The sequence below is a fragment of the Mesoplodon densirostris genome, chromosome 4, assembly GCF_025265405.1.
Source record: "Mesoplodon densirostris isolate mMesDen1 chromosome 4, mMesDen1 primary haplotype, whole genome shotgun sequence".
NCBI lineage: Eukaryota > Metazoa > Chordata > Mammalia > Artiodactyla > Ziphiidae > Mesoplodon > Mesoplodon densirostris.
Window position 1 is genome coordinate 56,523,382 of NC_082664.1, and position 27,777 is coordinate 56,551,158.

A 27,777-nucleotide genomic window follows, 5' to 3' on the forward strand; every position below is an offset into this window, starting at 1 on the left:
AAGGCGAGGAAGAGAGAAGGCATAAGGGGAAGTGACGCTCTCCTCGCTCAGGGCGGAAGTTCCCCGCCCCACCCGTAAGAACTGGGATTTGACTAAAAGCAAAAGAGGATCTTGCCCGGGTTCCCCTTGTCCACGGCTCCTCCTCCTGTTGCTGCGGGCGTGATTCCTGGGACTCAGGTATTTTCCTTTTGCTGTCCTTCTGCGGCACAGGCTTTGGCAGAGTTCTGCTGGAGTGCCGCTGGTGCTGGAGTAAGATGTAAAGAAATGAACGGGAGCAAGCAGGGAGAGAGGCGACACCTTCTTGTGCAGGGCTCAATCGTTGTAAACGCGTTGCTATCTACAGCCCTAAGTGCGATCCTTTCCGCCTGCCGTCCGCGTACCGGGACGGGAGATCCGGCCCAAGGCCAAGCTCAGAGCTCGCGTACTTTTTTCAAATCCTGGTGTTTTAGGCCTTTACTCTCCTCGCCCTCCCCCCCAACCCCCTTTTCCTACTTCGCTTACCCTCCGGTTTTGGAGGGTTAATGGTTTTCTGTCAGTGGTTTTCTGTCATTTTTCCTTATCCTCATCACTTTAAGTTCTCTTTGAAAACGTGCTTGATCTGGAGATAAATCTGTTTTTCCTTGTAGCTAACCTTCTTTCCCTCATAGGTTCTCAAAGTCTAATGCAGTTCCTCTGTGGGACTCACCCCTTCCCCTCTCCCGCTCCCTCCGCAGCCCCAGCCTCCCTGCAGGATCCTCCCGCGTCTCTGCAGCCTTTCAGTATCCTGGAAACCGAGATTGCAAAGAATTTCAGTTGCTGTTGAAGTTCTTGGCATCACTGTCCTAAGAGAATTCTGCCCTGTAGATTTAGAGTTGATAATAGACGTTTTTTTGTTTTAGGCGAACTGTGAGTTTGGTGAGCATTTTTTCCTTCTTGTAATTAAACTTAAGCGGAAACAATTGAAGACCTGGAGTGCCTGGTGTGAGGCTGAGTTCTTTGGAGTGTGGAAGAAAATATTTTTGGGAAGGAATAATACAGTTGCTTTTGAATGACCCAGTGAGAAAAGTCTGTTATCATTTGAAGTCCACAATTTATGCACTTAAAATGCAAGTGTTCCTACCCTGTTCTGTACCACACGAGATGTCTCTTAAATACTTTTTTAAGTCTTAGCATACCAAACCACTTTATAAATAATTTTTGCTGGATAATGGAAGTTCAAAAATAACTTCTGGGTGTTGTCTTAAAGCACAATTTGATTATTATAGGTTTCTTTTCTTTTTTCTTTTTCCCCTTTCTTTTGGGAGTAGAGTAAATGTAAATGGGGCTTGTGTAAACATGCATCCTTCTGTTTTGGTTTAAGTTCTAGGTTGCTACTTTGATTTTAATTAGTCATTTCGGTGTTTAAATGAATCTGCCTAAATTTGGTTTAACTAAAAAAATTTTTTTTTTAATTTTAGGGGCAGGGTAAGGGCAGGGGAGTGAAAACCAAGAAATGATTTTAGAAGTTGTCAGTGAGAAGGAATGTCTGGTTCTCATATTTCCAACGTAAGAAGTTCAGATTTATACTTTTACTTATGTATGCTCAGACTTCAGGAACTCAATTCAGACTTAACTAAAAGAATGATGTACACATCAGAATGTACACATTAGAATGCCAGTTTATGTTGTAATAGAAGATAACCCTTTCCAGTAATCAGAATTTTCAGGTTGAAAATCCAGTGCACTCTTTCCTGTATGCAAGAACTTGGGAAGTTGTGTGGTAATCGTGGAACAAAGAAAGTGAACTTGGAAAGTCCTGAATTATATATCATCATCAAAATTATGGTAGAAGCTTAAGAATTACCCCTTCTCTCTATAAAGAATACATTTTCAAGGGGCTTGGATACTTAAATCAACTAGTTATATCCTTTTCCTTGGAACAAAGCACGATGAGTTTTCATTTTGACCCCTTTTCTCAGGGCCCTGTAGATCACTGTGTTATAGATTGCAGTCTATTTTATCTGTTACCTTTAATTTCCTTGATGAAGACTTGGTAGATGCATTAGTCTTCATGGTGGATGGGACCAGGAAATGGGACCTTATCAGCATCCCATATCTTACTATCTTTTAGAGTTATTTTGTGGAAAATAAATCTCATCCAATTAATGTATATTCTGTTTTTCTATCATGAAGCAGATTTTCAAAAAATCTTATTCTTGAATTCTAGGAATTGTGTACTGACTAGAAAAGTCTTTTATATTTAACCATATAGAGAGGTAAGATAAAAATTTTTAAATCAAATTCCAGAACAATGGAATACACTATTAGGTGTATTAATAGTACACCTCTGAAAGTTGAAAGGGAGTAATTAAGAATACATTGAAAACAGCAAATTCAGATAAAAGAAGTTAAAATAATAATTTCAAGATAATTTCAGTAAGTTCAAGAAAGTTTACTTAAATTAATGGATTAGTTAGTTAAATTAAGGAATGTTTCTGATACATACCTTAATTTTTTGAGCTGAAGTTAAGGTAAACACAGTTGCCCTAAAAGCATCCTTTATTTCCACAGTCAGAATAAAATATTAATTGGTTGGATGAATCACTATAGTTTTTTCCTTGTTCTTACTCAGATTTTACAGACATCCAGGAATATTGGAAACAGGTTTGAATTCTGTAAACTGTTAAGAATTTTGTATAGTTTAAGAAGTTATTGTGAAGAATTGCTATGGAAATGAAAGGTGCTATTAACATTAACAAGTAATTATAATTACACTATTATTTGAGTGTTTGCTGTGTGCCATACACTTTGCTGGGTACTTAATGAATATTAACTCATTGAATCCTCACAACAATTTTTTGAGGTTACATCATCTACATTTGTACTGTGGCACATTTTGTGGGTGTTTGCATCAAAAAGTAATGAGTCAATTTAGCTATTTGCTTAGAGCTTTGGAAAAGTTTTGGTGGGGGAGAGTGTTGAAACTATAGGATAAAATTAGATTTTTCCATCATTAATCACTCATATCTATTATTATGTATTATTTGATTATATGTATTTTAATCTTCCTCTTTGGGTTTATGTTCTGAACGCTTTTGGTTTCTTGTTTGAGTCACAACTTTAATAAGGTTAAGAAGGTTAAGAAATTATGAGCTTATTTTTATACATGTAGGATTAAACAGTTTTTCTTGATGTGTATCAGTGTTATATTTCATTTACTTAGGTTTATGCTCCAAATCCATTGTGCATTTCTGAGTCAAAATGCTACTTTTAAACAAAAAAAAAATTTTGTTGCATTTTAAGCACTAATCTGTTTGTTAACAGGATTTCACATTTTTTGTAACCAGTTTTTCAGTAGATGGCTTAATTATGTAACTTAGAGCTTTTACTGGATGTAGTAATGGCTTTGGGGACTTGCTTTCTTCTGTGTTATTTTGGAATCTATGATATAATGACTCATAACAGGCTTCTAATTTTTCTTTTGTTTCTCTAGATATAATAAAAGTCAATCTCAGAGAAAAGGAAAATATGCCAACTTGTTCCATAGGCTCACTGTCAAAATTATTATGCCATCATTAGTTGAATTCTTCTGTGAGGAAAATTGAACTGTGGGAAAGAAATTTAAACAATTCTTATTTCTCTTGACCATTTATTTGCTCTCTTTGTAGCAGATAATTGCCTCCCAGCTGATTTCAGCACCACTGTTTTGTAGCTTAGGTGTCAATTAAGTATAATAACTCACAACTTGACCTTTAATCGCTTGATTTCAGAATCTAAAATTGTGAAGCTGCTGTAGACTATGGAATGTTTGATTTTATTTTAAATTTATCTAATGTTATCTTTATATTGTGGATATTTATGTAATAAGAATGTGATTAGAAGTGAAGTACAATGCTATTACCTTTATAAAACTTTTCAAATGGATACCATTTATTCAATTTTGACTAATCAGTCCAGTTACTTGGATTTAGAGTACTCCTAAGTATTTGTTTTATGGTACCAAAATTAAAAACAAAAAAGTATGGCAGGGATGTGGGGGAAGAAGAATCAATCCTACTATTATATAAATAACAGAAGGGAATGACTGTTCCATGGACCTCTCTTTATTTCATTTTAAAGCTCTGATGTATTCTTGTATCTGATCTACATAGAGTGTGTGTGTGTATATATTTTATATATATGTATATGATCTGTCCTTTTTGGGTTTCTGTTCTGTACCTTTTTAGTTTCTTGTTTGAGTTAAAACTTGAATAAGATTAAGAAATTATGAGTTTATAAGTGAGGCAGTATAACATAGTATTTAAGAACTCTGGAGACAGTGCAAAGGTTTAAATCTTGCCTTGGGCTTAATTTCTCTGTGCCTCAGATTTCTTCATCTGTTATATGGGAATAATAATAATAACAGTGCCTATCTCATGGTGTTACTCTGAGGATGAACGGAGTTAATACATGTAAAAAGCTTAGAACAGTAGCTGGTACATTATGGCAATCAGAGATATTCTAGATGCTCTTTATAGAATAATTTAGTCTTATCAGGAATAGCAACAATTATAAATTGGTTCAGTAAATATTTTAAGCAGGTCAACACTGATCAGCATTGTAATTTTTTTTAATGTAATATGTAAAGAACATTGTTCTAAGGTTAAGAAAACATTATAGCCCCAGTAACGTCTTAACTAATTGTGTGATCTTGTTAATTCATCTAAACTCTCTGAACTTCAGGTTCTTCATCTGTAAGTCTTATGTGAGGTTTAGTGCCATATATTTTTTTCTTTATTTCTTTTTTCCTGTACAAAATCTCATAAACATGCAAATGTATAATAATGTAATGAACCCTTATGTACCTGTCACCCAGCTTCAGCAGGTATCAACTCATGGCATCATATCCATTTCTATCCAATCCTTCATCCTATATTAATTTGAAGCCAGTCCCTGACATCATTTTATCTACCAATATTTCAGTATGTATTTGTAAAAGATAAAAACTCTTAAAAACAAAACTATGGTATCACTGTTCAACAACAAAGAATAAAATAACAGTGATTAGTTAATATAATCAATAATACAGTCAGGGTACAAATTTCCCAGTTGTCTCCTAAATGGTGTGTGTGTATGTATATGATATGTGTGTGCACGCACCTGTATGAATCACAGGTTGTATTTCGTTGATAATGTCTTTTAAGTTTATAGTAATCTGTAGGTTCATTTTCATCCTATTTCATTCCATTTATTTGTTGAAGCCATCTACGTTATTTATTCCATAAAATTTCTCACGGTCAGGATGTTTTTGCTGATTGCATCCTTCTGTTATAGTTTAACATGCTTTTTCTGTTTTCTTTATTTCTTATAAATTAATAGTTGGATCTAGTCTGTTGACTACATGTTTGATTTTGGGGTGTGTGTGTGTGTGTGTGGTGAGTGGGAGTATGCAAAAATATTTATAGGTGGATTATGATCTTCCATCAGAAGACCCTGATGTCTGGTTGTCTCTGTTTTTGTGACGTTAGCAGCCCTTGATAATCAATGCCTACCTCTATTAATTCATTAAGATTGTAAAATGGTGATACTCTATCATTCCTTCTTTAATAACTGGAGTACTTTTATAAAGAAAAACTTACCCTTATCTATTTGGTAACCCAGTGGTACAGTTATTATAGGAAAGGCATGATAAATGCTTGATTCTTTCCCTTTATTTGCTAGGTTTCAAATAATGAGTTGATTCATTAGTATCCTCCAGTGGTGATCACTTTTTTAAAATTATCGTAATTTTATTATCATTATGAACTCATGGATTTAAGCATGTCTGCTGTGTTTTAATCAATTGCAGTTACTATAATTGATGATCAGTTTGTCCTATCTCTTTGACTAATGAGAGCCTATTCAGTTTGGCTCCTAAGTTTTTTATGACCTTAGTCATCATTGATAGCTTTATTGCTACCTAGTATGTAAAGATTCCAAATTTATGGTGACATTTTCTGCCCAAGGTCTGGAATCAGCCATTTTTCCAAGGAGTTCTGTTCCCTTGGAGGGAAACAATATTTAGGGACCACATCTGGTGCTAGGAGTGCTCTTTGCTACTGGGTTGGTCGTAATTTCTAGCCCTTTTCAGTAGCCAGAGCTAGGAAATACAATTTTTTTCTTAATGTACATTTTATACATTTGTATATCTCATATATTTCATATGTATAATACATATGTATTAGTGTATATAATGTTGTTTCTATATACTGATATTTTTAATTCAAAATCAGACTACAAGGTTTATATTTAATGTCTCAGTCTTGCATCTTTCTCTTCTCCCATATTGAGAATCCCAGATCACAAATGACTCTAGGGACGATAGAATTAGAAACGTCATGTAATTATGCATTGTGGCAATGCACAGTAACAGTTTCAGAATACAAATAACACTCTCACCAACAATGTGATTACTGAAAGTGATGTAAAAATTTTTAGGGCATACCCCACTAGGGATGGACTATCAAATTACTGTTTTAAAGTTATTTGGAATGGTATGGTTAGGCTACTAACTAGATGAACATTGGGTTCCTTTGCTTCCTTTTATTTTCAAGTTTCTTATGGATTGTGTTTTTAAGGTTTAATTTTGCTTTATAATTGGGTAAAATAATTCCCTAATTCCACAGTCAAATCTATAAATGGGATATATTCAAAGATGTGTAGCTTCTATTTCTATCCTCTCTACTCTTTTCTCTCCCTTCTCTGTTAGGTAACGTTTAAAAAAATATACCATGTAATATTTCCTTTTTTTAAAAAAAATAAGTGGTATGTATATTTGTAACCTCCCCTTTCTTAGATAAATAGTGACATACTATACACACATTTCTCTTCCTTGCTTGGATCAGGGAGGTCCTGCAGAGTAGTATATGCAGAGATTCCTCATTTCTATTCACAGCTGCATAGTACTCCATTGTGTGGATGTGCCATAGGTTTTTTCAGCCATTCTTTGGTTGGTGGGCATTAGAGTTGTTGTAAAATTCTTGGTCAGTTGCCTCTTGGTCTCTCAAATATGAAAGTACAAAAGCATAAGGTATTATTCTTTTGCTTGTACAAATAGACCTACGATTATTACCTTATGCATTTGCCTTTATATATTTTTTGCCAGTGTATTTTTTGGATAAATTCTTAGAAGTAGGATTGTTGGATCAAAGGGTAAATGCAAATGTAATTTTGCTAAACTTACCAAATTTATCTCCAGAGGTCTGTATCATTCAGCATTCCCACAAGGATGTATGAGTGTGCCTCATTCTTACAGCCTCACCAAGAGTATATTGTCAGGAGAGAATTGTTAACTCCATATAGTTTTAATTCATTTGATGATAACTGAAGTTGAGTGATTTTTCATATACTTAAGAACCATTTGTATTTTTTAACCATCTGTTCATTTCTTCAGCCTAATTTTTCTATAGGGATAGAGTATTTTAGGAATGTTTTATTTATTGCTGATACATTTTTTGTATATATTGTAAATTTTTCTCAATCTCATTTATATTTTGTTCTTTGCTTATGATTTTTTTAGCTATTCAAAGTTTTTTAATGTAATTAATTTAATCTACTTTTTCACTTATTGTCCCTGGGTTTTGTACCATAGTTAGGAAACTGTTCTCTAATCTCAAGTTATAGAGGAATTCACTCCATTTTATTCTAATACTTGTATGATTCCATTTTTTACATTTATACCTTTGATCCATAAGGAATTTATCCTGGCATAGGTATATGGAAGGGATCTGATTTTATCTATTTTCCTGAGGCTCAGTTATCCCAACATGTTTATTTAAAAGTCCCTCTTTTCCTCACTGATTTTGAGATGCTGCCTTTATCATAAACTAAATTTGCATATATTAAATTATCTATTTCTGTATTTTCTATTTTTCACCATTGACTTGTTTCTCCAAACCAAACATTCTATTTAATCCACAGCAAATTTTACAGATGAGAACGTTCAAGTTTAGAATAAGTAATTTGCCCAAAGTCTACATCTATTAAGTAGTCAAATGTTGACTTGAACCCACTAATCTCTCTGGCCCTGAAATTCACACTTTTCCTCACTGTTCTTTCCTGTTTTCTATGGTACTTGTTCTTCATTCTGCACAAGGTTGTTATTGAGATAAGTGAAACTGCCAGTGTAAAACTGACAAAGGTTAGGTTTTGAAGATTAGGAATTATTGCTTCTGTGAGTTACTTTTAGCCATTTATGGGTAAATAACTAAGAACCAAGTATAGTCACAGTTGTAATTCATAATTTTGAAGGAGTAACAGTTATAATTTGCTGTAATTTTTAAGCAGTTACACTTGTGCTGGAAATATTCTAACCGATTCTCAAACATTAGCATGCATAAAAATACTAATGCATTCTTAAAACACAGATTGCTGCCCCTTCCTTAGTTTCTGATTCCTTAGATGTGTGGTTGAGCTCAAGAATTTGCATTTCTAGCAGGTCCTAGGTGATGCTGATGCTGTTGGTGCAAGGATCATATTTGGAGAACCATTGTTTTAAAGCTCTCTCTTTTTAAAGTTCTGTTAATTTCTCTTAAGTCAGATTTCTTGAGAGAGAAAAGGAGTCAAATTTAAAATGTTAAGAATGATGTTATGGCAAACCTCCAATGTAATTCATTTTAAGTTCCCTATATTTACCTTGCCCTTTTAAAGTTCTTAGTTCAAATTGTTTTGGTTATGTGTTAAGAGTATAATCTCTTAAACTTTATTCTCAAGACTTCTTAAAGGGATTAAACATCATGTCATTTGAATCCAGTACAATGATAGAAATATGTATGGGTTTTCTTTTATGAAGTCATCTTTACCAGTATCCTTCTTGAGTGGTTTTTAAACCTTTGATCATTTTTATTATTTTGGAGGGTGATAGGAAAGTGAGATAAAGGAAAAATACTACAGAGGGTATAAGTATAGGGGAATAGCTTCATCCTGGCATTCTGGTGACCTTGCATGTGTCCACATAGGCAAAAGCTTGGACTGTGGGACTGAAGCTTATCTGAGTCTTGGAACACCTTGCGATTCTCCTGGAACATGAGAGGATGCGTGGTCTTTAAGGAGCTGCTGCAAGGCCATCTCTGACCTACCTCTCTGTCACCCCTGGGAGTCTGCCGTGAGACAGTTTCTCTTTACCTCCCTGGTGTGATGAAGTATGGGACTTTCGTGTCCTGCTGGCCCGCAGAATAGAGCTCCAGAATATTAAACTGCTGCTGCTGTAGTTTGGGTTCTTTACAACTTGTATTGCTGCCATCCAGCCCCTTTTGTTTCTGTGTTGTCCTTTTTAGTATGTGGGACAAGGATCCAGGGAGCTTAGTCTTCTTTCACTGTCTGTAAGTAATAAACTGTCTAAATTTAAAAGTGGCTCACTGTATCTTTTTTGGTCAAATTAGTCAGGTTTTGGCCTTGCCCTGTTTGTATTTATTCATTTGACAGTAAGTAAGCTTTGTTCCGTTTTTGGTGAGTGTGGAAGGGAGTCACATGGGTTTAGCTGGCAAAAACCGAGTCTTCTTAAAGAAGATAATGATAATAATAAATAGCACCTAATGATTATTGAGTGTTATGTGTACTATTTTGTCTGGACTTTACAGATGAGAAAACTGAGCCTTTAAGATCACTTTCCCAAGGTCACATAGCTATTAAATAGTACAAACAATATTGTAACCCTAGGAACCTGATTCCAGAGCCCAGTCTCTTAAAATTATACCATCCTGCATATCTGGATATGTGTCATATATACACACAAACATATGTTCTTTTATGTGTTGCATGTGTACATATATATGTGTGTGTATGTATATTTACAAATCGATATTGTAGTGTGCTTTTATATCGTGTTGATGGTAATTTACCAGTCTTGAATTGGATATACAAAAATTAGTATAAAGACCTATTACTGTACGATTTCTATTTATACTAAAAATGAATCTAACCAATAACTCATTAACCTGATTTGAGAATCAACAATTCTTCAATACTTTGTGTGGCCCAAGATGTCCACTGACATCTTGTACAAAGATGGTACTTGGTACAAAGTAGATTTCTTAGCCAGTAGTAAGAGATGGTACAACATAGAAAGCAGAATACCTCTTAAGCAAACAATGTAAAAAAATCACTAGTAATAAGATAACTTATTAATAAATAAGATATTTATCATGACCTTACTAAGTGATAGACACTATTCTAAGCACTTTATATGCATAAATGCATTTAATCCTCAAAACAATCCTATTTTATTGTATTATTACTGAGTAACTTTCACCCTTTGGCTTTGCACATAACTCTCAGATTTCCTTTTTTTTCTTTGGACTCAACACCCATAAGATGTCTTGAATTTCTTCTCTTCATCAGGTCTTTTACTTTGTTTAGATCCCTTTTAAAGGATGGTACTCCAAATCTGTATTCCAGATGTGGTCTGACATTTGCAGAGCCAAATGAAATGTCTCCTCTCTAGTTCTGTATATTATAGTTCTATTAATGCACCTTAAACCTCCATAAGATTAGTGTGCTAAAGTATTGCTAAAATTAAAATCCCTAAACCCTTTAAACGTATCCTACAGATGAGTCTTTCCTCTCTTTTTCTGTACTTGTATAGTTGTTTTGAAATCCACTATAGAATCTTAACATTTATCCCTCTTAAATTTCTTCTTATTAGATGTCAGGTCTTTTTGGATCCATGTTTTGTTAGCTGATGTATTTGCTGTCCTCTGCAGCTTCATATCATCTGCAAAGCTGAAGAGCCCGCCTGCAGTATCTGCATCTCGGCCTTATGGTATACCGTCAGAAACCTCCCTCCAGGTGGACCTCAGTTCATTAAGTAGTATATACTGCGGAGTGGTTGTCCAACCACTTGCTAATTTAGTTAACTGAAGTAGCTTATATTTTTTGGTTTTGTTCTCAAAATAATAAAAGCATTATAAAATTCTTTACAAGTATCTAGTTAAACATTGTATATTTTTCTGATCTGCAAGTCTAAATACATCAGAAAAAAAAAAGGTTAATCTGTGACACGTCTTCTTGTTAACTCAAGCATCCTAGTCTTAGAGGTCACTACATCCTCTTCTAAGTTTCACATATCAAACCTTTGATCGTTTGTTTTAAAGTGTTATCTGAAATTAACATTAACCTTACCAGAATGTTAGTAGAAATTACACTCTTATTTTTGAAAATAGTCTCCTGTCTTGTGGCACTGGCAGTGATTCAGGGATCTCATTCACAGGTTCTTTTAAATATCTTGGAACATAATTGTTTGGTCTGGGAGAGATGTGAACTTATAAGGTAGCTAGGTCTCCTTTTTTTTTAATTTACTTTTTTAAAAGACTATTTTTTTAGAGCAGTTTTAGGTTCACAGCAAAATTAAGAGGAAGGTACACAGGTTTCCCATTTACACCCTTCCCCAACACATGTGTACCTTCCCCCATTATCAACGTCCACCACCACGGTGGTGCATTTGTTACAATTGATGAACTTACATTGGCACGTCATTATCACCCAAAGTCCATAATTTACCATAAGGTTCACTTTTGGTGTTCTATATTCTGTGGGTTAGGACAAATATATAATGATACATATCTACCATTATAGTATCATATAGAGTAATTTCACTGCCTTAAAGATCCTGAGTGCTTTGCCTATTCATCCTCCATCCCCCTTAACTCCTAGCAACCATTGATATTCTTACCGTCTCCATAGTTTTGCCTTCTCCAGAATGTCATATAATTGGAATCTTGCAGTATGTAGCCTTTTCAGATTGGCTTCTTTTACTTGGTAAGACATTTTCTCCATGTCTTTTCATAGCTTGACAGCTCATTTCTTTTAGCACTGAATAATATTTCATGGCCTTGTTGTACCATAGTTTATCCATTTACCTACTGAAGGACATGTTGGTTGCTTCCAAGTGTTGGCACTTCAGAATAAAGCTGCAATAAACATCCATGTGCAGGTTTTTGTGTGGACATAAGTTTTCAATTCATTTGGGTAAATACCAAGGAAGGCGATTGCAGGATTGTATGGTAAGAGTATGTTTAGTTTTATAAGAAGCTAACAAAGTGTCTTCCAAAGTGGTTGTACAATTTTGCATTCACACGGCCATGAATGAAAGTTCCTTTTGCCCTACATTCTGTCCAGCATTTAGTGTTCTCAGTATTCTGGATTTTGACCATTCTAATAGGTGTGTGGTACTATGTCGTTGTTTTAATATGCAGTTCCCTCATGACACATGATCTTGAACATCTTTTCATCTGCTTACTTACCATCTGTATCTTCTCTGGTGAGGTATCTGTTAAGGTCTTTAATCCATTTTTTAATCAGATTGTTACTTGTTTAATTTTAAAAGTTCTTTGTTTATTTTGAATAACAGTTCTTTATCAGTTGTGTTTTTTTGCAGATATTTTCTCCCAGTGTGTGGCTTTTCTTCTCATTCTCTTGACATTGTTCTTCCCAAAGTAGAAGTTTTTGTGTGTTTTTTTTGTTTTGTTTTGTTTTGTTTTGTTTTATAGAGACATCCAACTTATCATTCTTTCTTGTGTGGATTGTGCCTTTGGTGTCTTATCTAAAAAAAAAATCATTGCCATACCCAAGGTCATCTAGAATTTACTCCTGTGTTATCTTCTAAGTGTTTTATGGTTTTGCATTTTACATTTAGGTCTGTGATCCATTTTGAGTTAATTTTTATGAAGGATATAAGTAAGGTCTGTGTCTAGATTCATTTTTTACTTTACATTCCAGCACCATTTATTGAAAAGACTGTCTTTTCTCCATTGTATTACCTTTCCTGCTTTGTTAAAGATCAGTTGACTGTATTTATGCGGGTCTGTTCCTAGACTCTCTATTCTGTTCCATTGGTCTATTTGTCTGTGCTTTCACCAGTGCCACACTGTCTTGGTTACTACAGCTTTATAATAATGCTTGAATTTGGGTAGTGTCAGATGTTCAACTTTATTCTTCTTTTTCCATATTGAGTTGGCTATTCTGGGTCTTTTGCCTCCCCATAAAAACTTTAGAATCAGTTTGCAACATCCACAAAATAACTTACTGGAATTTTGATTGGGATTGCATTGAATCTGTAGTGCAAGTCAGGAAGAACTGACATCTTGATAATGTTGAGTCATCTTATCCATGAACGTGGAATATCTCTCCATTTATTTAGCTAGTTCTTTGATTTCTTTTATTAGAATTTTATAGTTTTCCTCATATAGATCTTGTACCTAATTTTGTTAGATTTATATCTAAGTATTTCAATTTTTAGGTGTTAATGTAAATGGTTATATGTTTTAAATTTCAAATGCCACTTGTTCATTGCTGGTTTATAGAAAATTGATTGACTTTTGTATATTAACCTTGTATCTTGCAAACTTTCTATAATTGCCTATTAGTTCCACTGTCTTGGTTTTTTTTTTTTTTTTTTTTTTGTTCTGGATTTTCTACATAGACAGTCATGTCATCTGCCAACAAAGACAGTTTTGTTTCTTCCTTTCCAATCAGTGTGCCTTGTATTTCCCTTTCTCATCTCATTGTATTAGCTAGGTGTCATTCTTCATTTCCTTCTCTTATTTTCTGTATCATTCATGTTTCCTGTTTGTTGTTCACTTTTCATCCTGAATAACGTCGTCTTGTTGAATCAGACAAATGAGAGTTGAGACGGGTATGTTTCACAAAACAGCACTTATAATTAAATTAATTGCATGTAAAGGAATTGAGTACTTAAATGTTTATAGACTTTCAGATGAAGTTAATTTTGAACCAGCCTTTTGAAAATTTGAATTGGATGAAAAGAACATGGGAGAGGAGAAAGTTTATAGGCAAAATCTGGCAAATGTAAGAAAATATTTATATAGAGCTGTGGTAATTACATGAGCTTTATTGGAATGAAAGGTCATTATGGAAAGAATGGGAAATAGTGAAAGTGGGGATCATGAGAAGAGAATGAGACTTAAGTGCTGTATTTATAGCACTTCAAGTTGTGTGGAACTTTAAACTTTACAGAACAATTTTCATGTAACCTTCTGAGATAGGTGGGAGGTATTCTTATTTTAGGGATGAAAAAATTAATACTTAGATTAAGAAATGTACCAATTTCATATAATAGTATATGACCCAGTTAGAACTAAAACTCATTATATTTCCAAGGTCCCTGTTCTTCGCTGATACTGTTACATTTCTGTTGCCTCACCATAGTACCCTGTACTCATAACTCTTACAGTTTGTTATATGTTCCTGTGCATTATCTAATTTGATCCTCAAAAACCTTGTGAGATATATATAGTTCAGGTATTATTATGATCTCACTTTACAGATAAGGAAAATGAAGATAAGGTAAAGTTAATTATGTAAAGTAGCTAGGACTACTTCTTAATCCTGTCACTTATTTGCTATATCTACTTGCTTTCCTGTTGTTCATTTTTCTCTTTTCAGTCTAGGTGTTAACTTTTTCCATTAAACTGAGGCTAAAAGAAGTTAAACAAGTTTAAGAGGTCAACACTATAGTAAGTAAAAAGAACAGACCCAGATCTAGACATGTGCCTTCTGGTTGCTGTTTTCTTACCAATATTCTGTTCTGGAATAAAGTACCTACTGGGAGACCAACAAGTTTCTTGAGACTTGTCTGTACCCTGATTGAGAATTATTCTGTTAGATGTGTGCAAGATTAGTTGGAGAGATCAGAAGTGGAGGCTGGTGATATCAGCTATAATGTGGTCATGTTAACAAAATTTGTTAATGGACATAAAATTCAAATGAAACAAGTGTGAAATGATGGTGTTCTTGATGAAGATAAAAGTTTTAATATTTGTATATTTGCACTTAAAAATTCACAGGAATGAAGTGCTATCCTCTCCCAGTCCTACCAACATTTATATTATTTAATAATGTTCAGAATTTTTAAGTTTATTTGATAATACTTTTAAAATAGGAACCAGATTTTCTGCTTTTTTAAATTATCCCCATTACTTGTGTTTGAGGTATGAATGAGACAGGAAAGAAACAGTTCATAATGTGTAGATGTCTTACATTCCTTTCATCTATTCTAAGCAACTGCTATGAGCCATTCTGAAGTATCCATGTGTTGATTTCTTATGGCTGCTATAACAAATTACCACAAACTCAGTTGCTTAAAATAACAGAACTTTATTCTCTCACAGTGATGGAGGCCAAAAGTCTGAAATTATTATCACTGGGCAGAAATTAAGGCGTTGGCAGGGCTCTGTGCCCTCTGGAGGTTCTAGGGAAGACTGTGTTCCTTGCCTCTTCCAGCTTCTAGTGGCTGCCAATGTTAATTGGTTTGTGGCTACATCAGTCCAATCTCTGCCTCTGTGGTCAGATTACCTTCTCTTCTGTCTGTGTCAAATCTCCTTCTGCCTTCTTATAAGGTACATGTGATTGCACTTAGGGCCCAACTAGATAACCCAGGATAATCTCCCCATTTCAAAGTCCTTAATCATATCTGCACAGTCTTTTTTTTTTTTTTTTTTGCCATAAAAGTACCATTCAAAGTTTCCAGGGATTAGGATGCGGATGTCTTTTGGGGGAGCAGTTATTCAACCTACCCCAGTCCTTATTGCCTCTCACTTTTTCTTCTTCTTTTCTTTCTAGTCTCTTTTCTTCTCTTCTATTTTTAATCTTGTTCATCTTCTAGAAGCACGGAGTGTGCTTAATATCTATAATAAAGGAGTTGAATGATTGCTAACTTCCCTTCTAACTCTAAAAGCCTCTGTCTAGTATTTAGTATTTAAAAAACAACCAACATGGGCTTCCCTGGTGGTGCAGTGGTTGGGGTCCACCTGCCGATGCAGGGGACACGGCTTTGTGCCCTGGTCCGGGAGGATCCCACATGCCGCGGAGCGGCTGGGCCCGTGAGCCATGCCTGCTGAGCCTGCGCGTCCGGAGCCTGTGCTCTGCAACGGGAGAGGCCACAACAGTGAGAGGCCCGCATACCGCAAAAAAAAAAAAAAAAAAAAAAAATGCAGATAAACAACAAATCTCATTTATTTTGTGCTACCTGTAAAAGTAATCACTTGCAAGATTATTTTGAAATAACTATTCATGCTTTTTGTTTTTCTGTAGATGGACCACACATCCCCGACCTACATGCTTGCTAACTTAACCCACTTACATTCTGAACAACTTCTACAGGGCTTGAATCTTCTTCGTCAACATCACGAACTCTGTGACATCATTCTTCGAGTAGGTGATGTTAAAATCCATGCTCACAAAGTGGTACTTGCCAGCATCAGCCCATATTTCAAAGCTATGTTTACTGGAAACCTTTCTGAAAAAGAGAACAGTGAGGTTGAGTTTCAGTGCATTGATGAAACTGCTCTACAGGCCATTGTGGAATATGCCTATACAGGGACTGTTTTTATTTCACAGGACACAGTTGAATCTCTCCTTCCAGCAGCAAACCTACTCCAGATAAAACTTGTCCTGAAAGAATGTTGTGCATTTCTTGAAAGCCAACTTGATCCTGGTAATTGTATTGGAATTTCTCGCTTTGCAGAGACATATGGTTGTCATGACCTTTATTTGGCAGCCACTAAATACATATGCCAGAATTTTGAAGCAGTTTGCCAGACTGAAGAGTTTTTTGAGCTTACGCATGCTGATTTGGATGAAATTGTTTCCAATGACTGTTTGAATGTAGCTACTGAAGAGACTGTTTTTTATGCACTTGAGTCTTGGATCAAGTATGACGTTCAAGAACGCCAGAAATACTTAGCACAGCTACTTAACAGTGTACGATTACCATTGCTGAGTGTTAAGTTTCTCACTAGATTATATGAAGCAAATCATCTTATTCGTGATGATCGCACTTGTAAACATCTTTTGAATGAAGCTCTAAAGTACCACTTTATGCCTGAAAACAGACTCTCTCATCAGACAGTTTTGATGACACGACCTCGCTGTGCTCCCAAAGTACTTTGTGCAGTAGGAGGAAAATCTGGACTGTTTGCCTGTTTGGATAGGTAAATAGAAGGCTTTTAAAGGATTGATGCTAATAGATTTTATACTCTTAACATTTGCTAATTTATTATATTTTTAAAATAGTTTGATTTTCCTGTTTATTTCCTTCTTTTTGTTGTTTTCTTTTTAAATCACTTACCTGATTATTTTAATCACATTGTCATCCATTCTCTACAACACTCTCAATTTTAAACACCTCTTCTCCCTCCCAGTGCACAAATTTTATCCATCCTGGTTATTCATGAACTTTTCTTCCACTTTATGCCCTTTTTTCCTTTGTGAAATCATTTACATCTTTATATGAGTCAGACCAGGTCAGAGGGGATTTATTATTGCTAGCTATATCAAAAAATGCTAAAGAGGAGAGCTAGGAATTTGTGATGAGAGCAGACTGGGACAAGAATATGTTTGAATGAATACAGTTAATCAGAGTAACCACCAAGAAAATAAAAAACAGGATATTGATATAAATCATGGACTTTACATGCAATTTATTTTCTTCAGCATAAATATTTTTTTAACAACAGTAGTAAAAAGTGCTTTCTTTTCTGATAACTTAGAGTAGGAGTTGTCAGACTTTTTCTATAAAGAGCCAAATAGTAAAGATTTTAAATTTTGTCATCGTCATATGGTCTCAGTTGTAACTACCCAAGTCTGCCATTGTAGTGCAAGAGCAGCCATAGATAATACATAAACAAATGAGCATGGCTGTGTTCCAGTAAAACCGTATTTACAAAAGTAGCTGGTGGGCTGAATGTGACCCGTGGCCATCATTGATTTAGAGCATTCTACAAGGAACTTTTTTTGTTTGTTTATTTGTTTAATTTTTATTTTATATTGGAGTATAGTTGATTAACAATGTTGTGTTATACAAATAACTTTTATACATTGAAAATATAGCTTGATGTTACCTTCCTTTTCCCTTAAATGGGATTGCTTTATGAAAACTTTTGTGTTTAATTTATTTCTTTAATATTCTAAATATTAGAATAAATATTAGAATATTTAACATTCTAAAATATTTCGAAACATTTGGTAGATTGCATTTCTTTCCTCCAATAGGAGGAAACTGTTGATGTTTTATCAATGTCAATTGATATGTCCTTTATCTTTTAAAAAGTCTCAGTGTACATTTTAATTGTGGTCTAAAATAGTATTGTTGAGATTGGGCTAACAATAGTTTTAAAGTTCCCTTGTGCCCCTCCTTGATGCCATCTCCTTCTCTCCCCTAGAAATAACCAGTATTCTGAATTTTTAATGTATTATTCCCTTGCTTTTTGTTATAATTTTGCCACATATTATATGTGCCCCAATATATAGTTAGGTTTTACACATTTTTATGTAAATGCAGTAGTACCATGTATATTCTTCAGAGATGTGTTTTATCATTGAGCAGTAAGTTTATGAAATTGAGATTGCATGAGGAAATAATTTAGTTTCATTGGCGTATGGTATTATAGTAGATGGACATAATACAACATTTTCTTTCTACTATGAATATGATGACTGAAAATTAATTGAAATGTTTCACATATACAGAAAAGTCCACAAATTCCAAGTGTACAGCTCAATGAATTATCACAAAGCAAACATTAAAAACCATTTCAAGAAAAGAACATGAACAACACCCAGAAACCACCCTTAAGGTCCCTCCCTGTCCTCCCCAAAGGTAACCACCACCCTCATTTCTAATCTAGAGATTAGAAGTGTTTTTGAACTTGATAGAAATGAGACTATACTGAATATATTCTTTTGAATTTGGCTTGTTTCCCTCAACATTATATGTGTAAGATTCATCACTGTTACATGTAATTGTAGTTTGTTCATTTTCATTGCTGTATAGTATTTTCTTATATGATATGCACAATTTACTTATCCATTTTATGGTTGATGAAAAATTTGGATTGTTTCCAGTTTTCAACTATTACAAATAATGCTACTGTGAACACTGTTGTACATATACATATGTGTGCATTTCTCTTGGGTGCATATCTAAGAATGGAATTGCTTTGTCATGGGGTGGGTATACCACATCTTATTTATCCATTCTCCTTTTGATAGATGACTGTGTTGAGCTGCTGTAAACCTTTCTCTATTTGTGTTCTTTTGCAAAACTGGCTGTAATAGGCATTCAGTAGAGTAGATACACAGGAATGAAATTGCTGTGTCAGAGCATACGTGTATCTTCAGTTTTGCCAGATATTGTTTATGGGCCATTTTGATGTTTTAAATTTAATTTTTTCTGTTTATTCTTTAGTGTGGAGATGTACTTTCCTCAGAATGACTCTTGGATTGGTTTGGCACCCCTAAACATTCCTCGCTATGAATTTGGAATATGCGTTTTAGACCAAAAAGTGTATGTTATAGGTGGTATTGAAACTAACGTGCGTCCTGGCATCACTATCAGAAAACATGAAAATTCAGTCGAATGCTGGAATCCTGATACAAATACCTGGACTTCTCTTGAGAGAATGAATGAGAGCCGAAGTACCCTTGGAGTAGTGGTACTTGCAGGAGAACTTTATGCTTTAGGTGGTTATGATGGACAATCTTATTTACAATCTGTAGAGAAGTACATTCCCAAAGTAAGAAAGTGGCAACCTGTGGCACCAATGACTACAACAAGAAGTTGTTTTGCCGCAGCTGTGTTGGATGGAATGATATATGCCATTGGTGGGTATGGTCCTGCCCACATGAACAGGTATTTAACTTAATCAAGTTGTATATGCTTATAGATTTTTAAAAGTATCATTAACAATGATTTCTGGATTTTAAACAATTTGTGTATATGAATGAACTTCCCTTTTTAATTTTTAAAGTAATATTGATAGACATTTGGGAAACTTAACCTGCTCCATAAGTATAATTGTAATTGTTTTACATGGAGATTTAATACAAAGCTAAAAATCAAATCCCTTTTATTAAATTTTACATTCATTCATTCAATATAAATGGACTAGATTTTAGAATTCAGAAATCTGAAAATAAGATGAAGTTAGATAACTTTAGATTTTGGGGTGGTGTGTGTATGTATAAATGTGTGTGTCTATATGTCTGTGTATGGATGGATGATCTGTTACTACATTGTTTAATAGAATTAAAAAGTGGAAAATGTAATTTCTATATGCTTACACAATATTATAGCGCATCATAAACTTTAAGCCTTATTTAACTATTCCGTTCTGGATTCTTATTCTGTAATCATACATGTATCATTATGTATCTGAGCTGTGCTGAAATTTAAATGTGAGATTTCTGTATTTTATAGTATTCTCTGAATAAAGGAGAAATATATATATGAGAAAAACAAAAACATAAAGTGCTTATATGGAAAATTAATTAAAATTAAAATTAATAATTCTGAACCTTTGTTGAAAGTCGATCTTCCAAAGATTTTATCTCTAATAGTATTTTATCTCTAATAGTGGTATGTGTTTTATTTTTTGTGAGCATTTTAACAAAAGAGAGTATGTGGTGGTTTGTTAACAGGCTGAGAAAATAATGACACAACAGCATTTCATCTATTAAGTTTTTATTTCTGTGTAGGCTAAATTTTTCTCCCTTTTTATTGCTCCTTTAGTTGAAGGACAAGTATTTGGGACCCAGACATGCATTTCTATTTTTTGAAAAGCTGCTAGCAGAAATTTCTAAGATAAAAGGTTAAGTACTTTAATTTTGAGATAATGCTCTTGAAGTTTAAGTTCTTGTTACAGTTTTTCACAGGATTTTTCTTGTCTAGTGATTTTGCTCTAACGGTTTTTATCCTGGTGTCCTTTCAGAAATAGTTGTAGTTTAGTCCTCTAGTCTAGTCTAGTCTATCCCTATTCTGAACTTACTCTCAAATGCTTTAGGCTTTCTTGAGAAGTTAGGTTAGGACCAGAACAAGCTCAACCAACTTGCCTTTGCAACCATTCAGGGAAAGTGTAGGCTTAAAGGCCTTCTGGGATTTTCCAGGAAAGCTTATTTGGAAATTCTGATTTGATTTGAATTTCCATAAAGCAACTTGGAAATGCCAAGAATTCTCTTGCATACAGACTTTATTTAAATCTGTGAATTCTCATAAATTACTCTGATTATTATAATCATTACAATAATCATTATTATGATTAGCCAGTTTGTGTTATGAAGTATGTAGTGTTTGCTTTACAGTTAGTCACCATGAATTCACCTATAGGAAAAACATTCCTCTTCTTTCCTTCTCTTCATCTTCCCTTTTCCTTAGCTGTGTGGAAAATCCTTAGTATCTTTAGGAACCGTCTATATTCAGTTTGTGATTTTCAGAGTCCTTTCACATGCATACTCATTGGACTTTATTCTTACATGAATCCTTGAGGTTATATTATGCCCATGTTTACAGGAAATGACTTATCCAGGAGACACAAATCCAAAGTGGTAGGTCTAGGTATGTAATATTAGTACTTGAACCCGGATTTTCTGACTTCAAATGCTCCATGCTTTTACTACACCTTGCTGCTTGTACAATATAATAGAGTAGGGTATGGCTATTATTGCACCAGTCTACAAGGTAAGCTTTTATCCCTGTGATTTTATCAGCAAAATCTGAACATTTGGGACAAACTACTCTTGTTTTATATCTGTCCGTTTGCACTTTTAAAACTCTGGTGTGTTTTAGTTGCTTTAGTAGGAAGAATGACACAAAGGATATGTGAATTAATTCTTTCTTTTGTGAATATTTGCAGTGTGGAGCGTTACGATCCAAGTAAGGACTCCTGGGAGATGGTTGCATCTATGGCAGATAAAAGGATTCACTTTGGTGTGGGTGTCATGCTAGGCTTTATTTTTGTGGTGGGTGGACATAATGGTGTTTCACATTTGTCAAGCATTGAAAGATATGACCCTCATCAAAATCAGTGGACTGTGTGTAGACCAATGAAAGAACCCAGAACAGGTAATAATAACATACCAATTTCTAAACATATAGGACAATATTTTTTATAGTGATGTTCTTGAAATAGTAGTTTCTTGGGATATAACAGTAAGAGTATTATTACTTGTCCAGAAAAAACTGTTTTTTGTGATAAACTTGACTGACAACTTGATTAGACAAAACTATATAGATTTTTTTACTGTGATTTTAATATACCAAAGTGCATATTTTTATTTTTTAAACTTCTACAACACATCCTGAGAAATACTGATAATAGAAAGTATCTTATAGAAGCCCTTTGTGTCCAGGTAACAAATGTAATTGTTTTATGTGTTACACACACATGTGCACACGCACCCAGGATCCTAGGGTTGTTCTGTTTTGTTTTTTATTGTTCATCAGCAGTCTGTATGTTACTTTCAAATGTTCTCTCCTCCTAAAGGGGTATAGTTATAGTTGATCTAGAAAGGGTTGGGTTTCAGGTTTCATAAAGAAAAACAAATAAACCTTTGAGGAAAAGAAGAAATTATCCTTAAACCCAAACTCAAATCACATTATTTTAAAAGGAACGTTTTAAGTTACTGGTGGAAATGCTTTAGGAGTATTCCTTGCATTTATGATTAAAGCAACTCCTGAAAAGTAAACATACAAAGGAAATTGAAAGGCTTGTTTACTAGAATTAGTTTCTGTGGTACCATTGAGAAGGAAAATCTTAAAACAATGAAAATGTAAAATATTTGGGTAGCCTTGTTCTTTTTAGAACTATATATATATAAAGTAAAATTTTTTAAGCATAAATTATATAGTTTATATATTTAAAATTTTAACACATTTGAAAACAAAAATTAAAGATTTTTGAAAAATATAAATATAAATTGAGAAGAAAGCATATGGGAAGATATATACTACATTCTTAATAATGTTTAACTGTGGTAGAGAGAGGCAGAGTAGGATTGAGGAGGAGAGATGAAGGAAGACTTCAGCTCTTTTATACTAAGGGATTTTTTTCCAGTAAGCACATATTGCTATATTGCTTGTCTAATTAATAATAGATTGTTGAAATTATTTTAAGAAAACATTTAAATACAAATTTACTTTAGTGCGAAGTCTGCTTCATGGTTAACATATTTTTTTCCCCTATTTTTACCCACCTTTCCTAGGAGTTGGTGCTGCAGTAATTGATAACTACCTTTATGTAGTGGGTGGTCACTCAGGGTCTTCCTATCTGAATACCGTGCAGAAATATGACCCCATCTCAGATACATGGCTGGATTCAGCTGGCATGATATACTGTCGCTGCAATTTTGGATTAACTGCACTTTGACAAGTGTGGACTTGTGGAAATAGCGTAGTGATGAACCTTGTGCTGCATGAAAGGATGCCCAGTTTTCTGAAGCCCAAAAGCTACATTGCTTTCTTTTTAACTTGAAATGGCATGAAGACTCAAAGTTTTGTTGGGTACTTTGAACTGACAAGTAGCTTTGGTTGCTCTTGATTATACAGTGAATCGATAATCCAAGAAAAAAAAAAAGGAAAGATCTTGCCAATTGAATTGTGCACTTTTTTTTCCTAATACTGGGATAGAATAGTTTTATGTTCATAAGTGTACATGTGGAGAAAACCTTGCTGCTTTTTTTTAAAAAAAATTAGCTTTCTTCCCTCTCCTTGTTCTGCACCGTTTTTTACCAGGATGAGAGATACTTAGATGCTGGAGTATACTGAGTGACTAGACAGAGTGCTGATACTATCTGTTGGATATAAATTCATATGCTTCACATCTTAAACAAACAAAGGGCTGCTTTTTTTTTCTGGTACTTTTAAGGGTTGTAAATTACATGCCATACTGAGTCACCTGGATATTCTTACTGCTAAATGGCTTTAGGGCTGGGGATGTAATAAGTTTGCAAGATAAATGCATTTACTGTCATGATTTTGGGTCCTATTTTAAGCAATCAGATACTTACTGTGTATGCCTTTTTTATATGGGCAGGTTAATGCTGGATGAATTTAGTTACCCATCTATGGTATGCTAAGCATGGATAGAAAGAGTTAAGCATATCAGTTTCAATTTTTTTTTAGTAGTCCAGCAGGCTTCCCAGTGTTGATGTAAATATTTGACAAATGTTTAGTACCACCCTTAGTGCACATTGAGTTTTTCATATATGCTTACAATAATTTTAGTTTTTTTAAGACTTTTGTTTGCTTTTTCAAAGTATTCAGATATAAAAATGGTGCTAACTGTAGGATCTGTAACAAGGCTATACCAATGTTCTTTTGGATGTTAAATATGAGATATGCATGACATGTTTTGATAGTATTTTTCATTTTTACTGGTTTGGCTCATTTGTGCTTATTAAAAATGTTAGTGTTTATACTAATATTTACATCCAAAAAACATTCAAATGGCCTGTTATGCTTTTCATGGTTCCTGAATAGTGATTTAAAGAAAGATACATTTTATCTTCTTTCTTCTTGTGCTAGATGTTATATGCTCTTCTTAAAAACAGAAATATATGCATTAAATATAAAGCACTAGGCAGTTAAGCATTATTTTGTACATTTCTTAGGTAACTGAATATTTTAAAGTTATTGAGGAAAACTGGAACTTGATGTTTACTTGAGTAATGGTTCTAAATTCAGTTCCACTTTGAATAAAGAAACGATCTTTTAAAGCAGAATTGTTTGCTTTACCCAAGTGACAGCTTATTTAAAAGAACTGGTTAATTCATTTTGTTTTGCATGTTTTAGTAAATGTCTCTTAATCTTGAATACATTACTTTGCATTTTATTAGGATGTTGGTACTTGTATTTTTGGTACTGTAGTCATTTTGTTTTCCTTCCCTTGATTTTTTCTTTCTCTTTTCTTTTTTTTTAACTTCCCACTATCTCTTTATAGTCTCTACAAAACTATATTTGTTTCCTAAGAAAAAGTTCTTATTGCATTCTTAAGTGCCATAATGTTCAGAACTATTGTTAAGAAGCCATTTGTAATTATAAAACATAGGTTCATTTCTTAGCATATATGTTATTTCTTGAAAACTATTTATAGCCAGGCAATTTTCAGTTTTCCTTGTTCTTCCATAAACTACCAGTTGTAGACTTAAATATATACTGCAAAACTGTGTGAACTCATCTTTAATCATATAAGTAGTTTCATGCTTTATGAATATTTGCACAGATTATAAAACCTTGCAAGTGATTTTTAGTCTCTTTCTAATTAAGAACTCAACAGGAGCTACTAATAAAATTGACAGGCTGAATATTTTCTATGTTGCTTGTTTGAGTAACTTAATGATATATAGCAATAACTTTATAATTGATTTGAATAAATCTGTTGAATAGAAACAAGGTGCACTATTGTGATTGGCCTAGACTTTATTTAAAGAAAGCAATTTAGGGCTTCCCTGGTGGCGCAGTGGTTGAGAGTCCACCTGCCGATGCAGGGGACACGGGTTCGTGCCCTGGTCTGGGAAGATCCCACATGCCACGGAGCGGCTAGGCCCGTGAGCCATGGCCGCTGAGCCTGCGCGTACGGAGCCTGTGCTCCACAATGGGAGAGGCCACAACAGTGAGAGGCCCGCATACCACAAAAAAAAAAAAAAAAAAAAAAAGAAAGCAATTTAAAATAGATTCCATCACATACTTAATTTTAAATCCCCATCTCAATTTTCTTTCTGTTTATATCAATTAGAAAGAATTGTTATTCTTGATAACATTAACAATGTTAATCAATTATTAAATACACCCTATTACACTATTTTAAGCCCCTCTCCCCAGAAGATAAGGGAATTTGAAAGACTATAGAAATTTATTTTAATTGTAAACAGATCTATACTATACATTTCATTTTCACAATGTTTTCCTCACATATCATCCCCACTATAAAATTAGTATGAAATATATAATCGTTTGGTAAATTAGACCAAAGATATAAGTTGATCATTGTTTTGGAAGAATCTAAATTTCATCTCAGTGAAGACTAAATGTGAAACATTTTGGGCAGTAGTAAGAGCAATATACTAGAGAACAAATTATGAAACCCTGTGAAAGGAAGAGAAAAAAAACCCCAAAATTTAGAAATATTTATTTTAGGTTTGCTAAACCTACTTAATTGTGCATAAGAACCAGAGGTATTATGACCTGACAGCTGATAACTTTACAACAGAGCCTTCTCGTTCAGCTTGTGAGAAGTTTCATCATGAATACTTTGCTGACAAATTGTGAATTTAAAGCCACATTTCTAGTGTTAAAAAGGTTCGAAATGTTTGATTATAAATTCCCAGGGTTAAAGATTTTAGAAATAATTTTATATACTCAGGCAAGGAGGAGAAAGCTATTTAAGATTGCCCAGAACTATTTTGGAAAAAAGTAATAGTGGGAAATAGAAATTAATTTAATCATTTAGAAGATAATTGCCTTCTATAATTATGTTATGAAGACTTAATCTGTTAGAAATGTTTGGCTATTTAATATTTGTTAAATATAGTAATAGAACTCAAGTGATTTTTAATGTAACCCAAAGGATAGTTATATAAGTTCCATATATTATTGCTAATACTGTTTTAAACATGAATGAATATTACATTTAGGACGTAAAAGTAATAGGAGAATGGCCTTAGGTTTTGAAAAATTATTTTGATAACTTGACAAATATGGAGGGTCTACTATATGAGATACTGTGCTAGATGCTATGGGGGCTAGAAATATAAATAAGATATAGTCTTTTCACCCAAAGAGTAAAATATAGTAAGGGAGACCTCTACCCAAATAACTATTACGGTAAAGTGTGAATCTAATTCCTTATTTCCGACATCATGAAAAGTGATTGGAGATCCAATTTATGTATAAACATTTGTGTCCTCTAGTGTCCAATTAGGTTTTATTGACATGAAAGAGAATTATTTAAAAGCTAATATTTATAGAACTCCAACTTTCCTAAAATTGGATAATATATTTTCTAGTAGAAAAACAGAATTATAGAAACTTAAAAAAAATATTATGTTATCAAGGCTCTGGCTAACATTGAAGGAAATATATGTAAATATAATGCTGTTTGTTTTCAGTTTTGGTGTTTGATTTCTGGTATTGTCACCGAAGTGCTCATTTTCAGGAAAATCAGATTCTACAATAAATACACTGCTTAAAGTTCAATAAACTTGTGATAACCTCTATAACCTCTGAAGTTTGAAAGTTAATAACTTATAAAGATGTCACACGTCAAGTTAACATCCAGTTCTACTTCTTAACCTCTTTTTTTTTCCTTTGTAAGACAGCACTTTAGTTAGACATGATTTAATTAGATACAGTTATTCTGTGGCTGGATGTTTATTAGATTTTCACTTACAGTATATTGATTCAGTATTGATTCACATTTGAAGAATGAGGAATACAATAAGTTTTAAATATTACAGGTTTACAGGTTTTCTTACTGGTGTGAATATGGAGTCAAAAATCCAGTTTACATCTCTGCAGAGAGAAAAATTGTTATCCATATCTTTTCATTTTATACATATTTAACTAGAGATAACATTGTTAATTTTGTCAGGTTATCATGTGTTAAGTCCCATTTAATTTAAAATCCTAAGCAAAAAGTTCCAAGTTTGCCTTAAAAACAAGTGATATTAAAGAACTGGATGATAATGCCTATATTTTTGCCTTATGAATTGTGCTGTATCATAAACCAGAGATGGTTTTGATTTTAACAGGATTTTGAAATTTTGTAGATGTAGAGTACTAATATCTGTACTCTCTTGCAAAGAATGTGATCTAGTTGTGGATTATGGTTAATGTTAAGTGTTTTTGTATATGTATTTTACCTCTGAATATGTATCTTTTTAGCATCAGGGTTTTATTTTTGTTTACATAGTAAAGTGGCATTTAACTTGTTGAAGGTTGTATTCTTTTGTCTTTTATTTTTAAAGTTCTTTGTGTGTACCATTGTGGTAATGCTCTGTACTGAGTATGGTTAA

At 33.7% G+C, this 27,777-nt stretch overlaps 1 protein-coding gene across 1 annotated transcript; it reads left to right on the forward strand.

Moving 5' to 3' along the window:
* The first annotated feature begins 59 nt into the window (after window positions 1–59).
* Window positions 60–27,727, forward strand: KLHL28 (kelch like family member 28). Its single transcript, XM_060096283.1, has 5 exons — window positions 60–177; window positions 16,024–16,922; window positions 19,178–19,621; window positions 21,621–21,829; window positions 22,969–27,727. Exons 2-5 carry the CDS (start codon window positions 16,024–16,026, stop codon window positions 23,130–23,132), a joined length of 1,716 nt encoding a protein of 571 aa, XP_059952266.1. The 5' UTR covers window positions 60–177; the 3' UTR covers window positions 23,133–27,727.
* The last annotated feature ends 50 nt before the right edge of the window (window positions 27,728–27,777 follow it).

Coding starts and splice junctions, on each gene's coding strand:
- KLHL28 (XM_060096283.1), top strand. CDS start 16,024: ATGGACCACACATCCCCGACCTACATGCTTGCTAACTTAACCCACTTA. Junction 16,923..19,177: donor CTGTTTGCCTGTTTGGATAG/GTAAATAGAAGG, acceptor TTTATTCTTTAG/TGTGGAGATGTACTTTCCTC. Junction 21,830..22,968: donor AATGAAAGAACCCAGAACAG/GTAATAATAACA, acceptor CACCTTTCCTAG/GAGTTGGTGCTGCAGTAATT.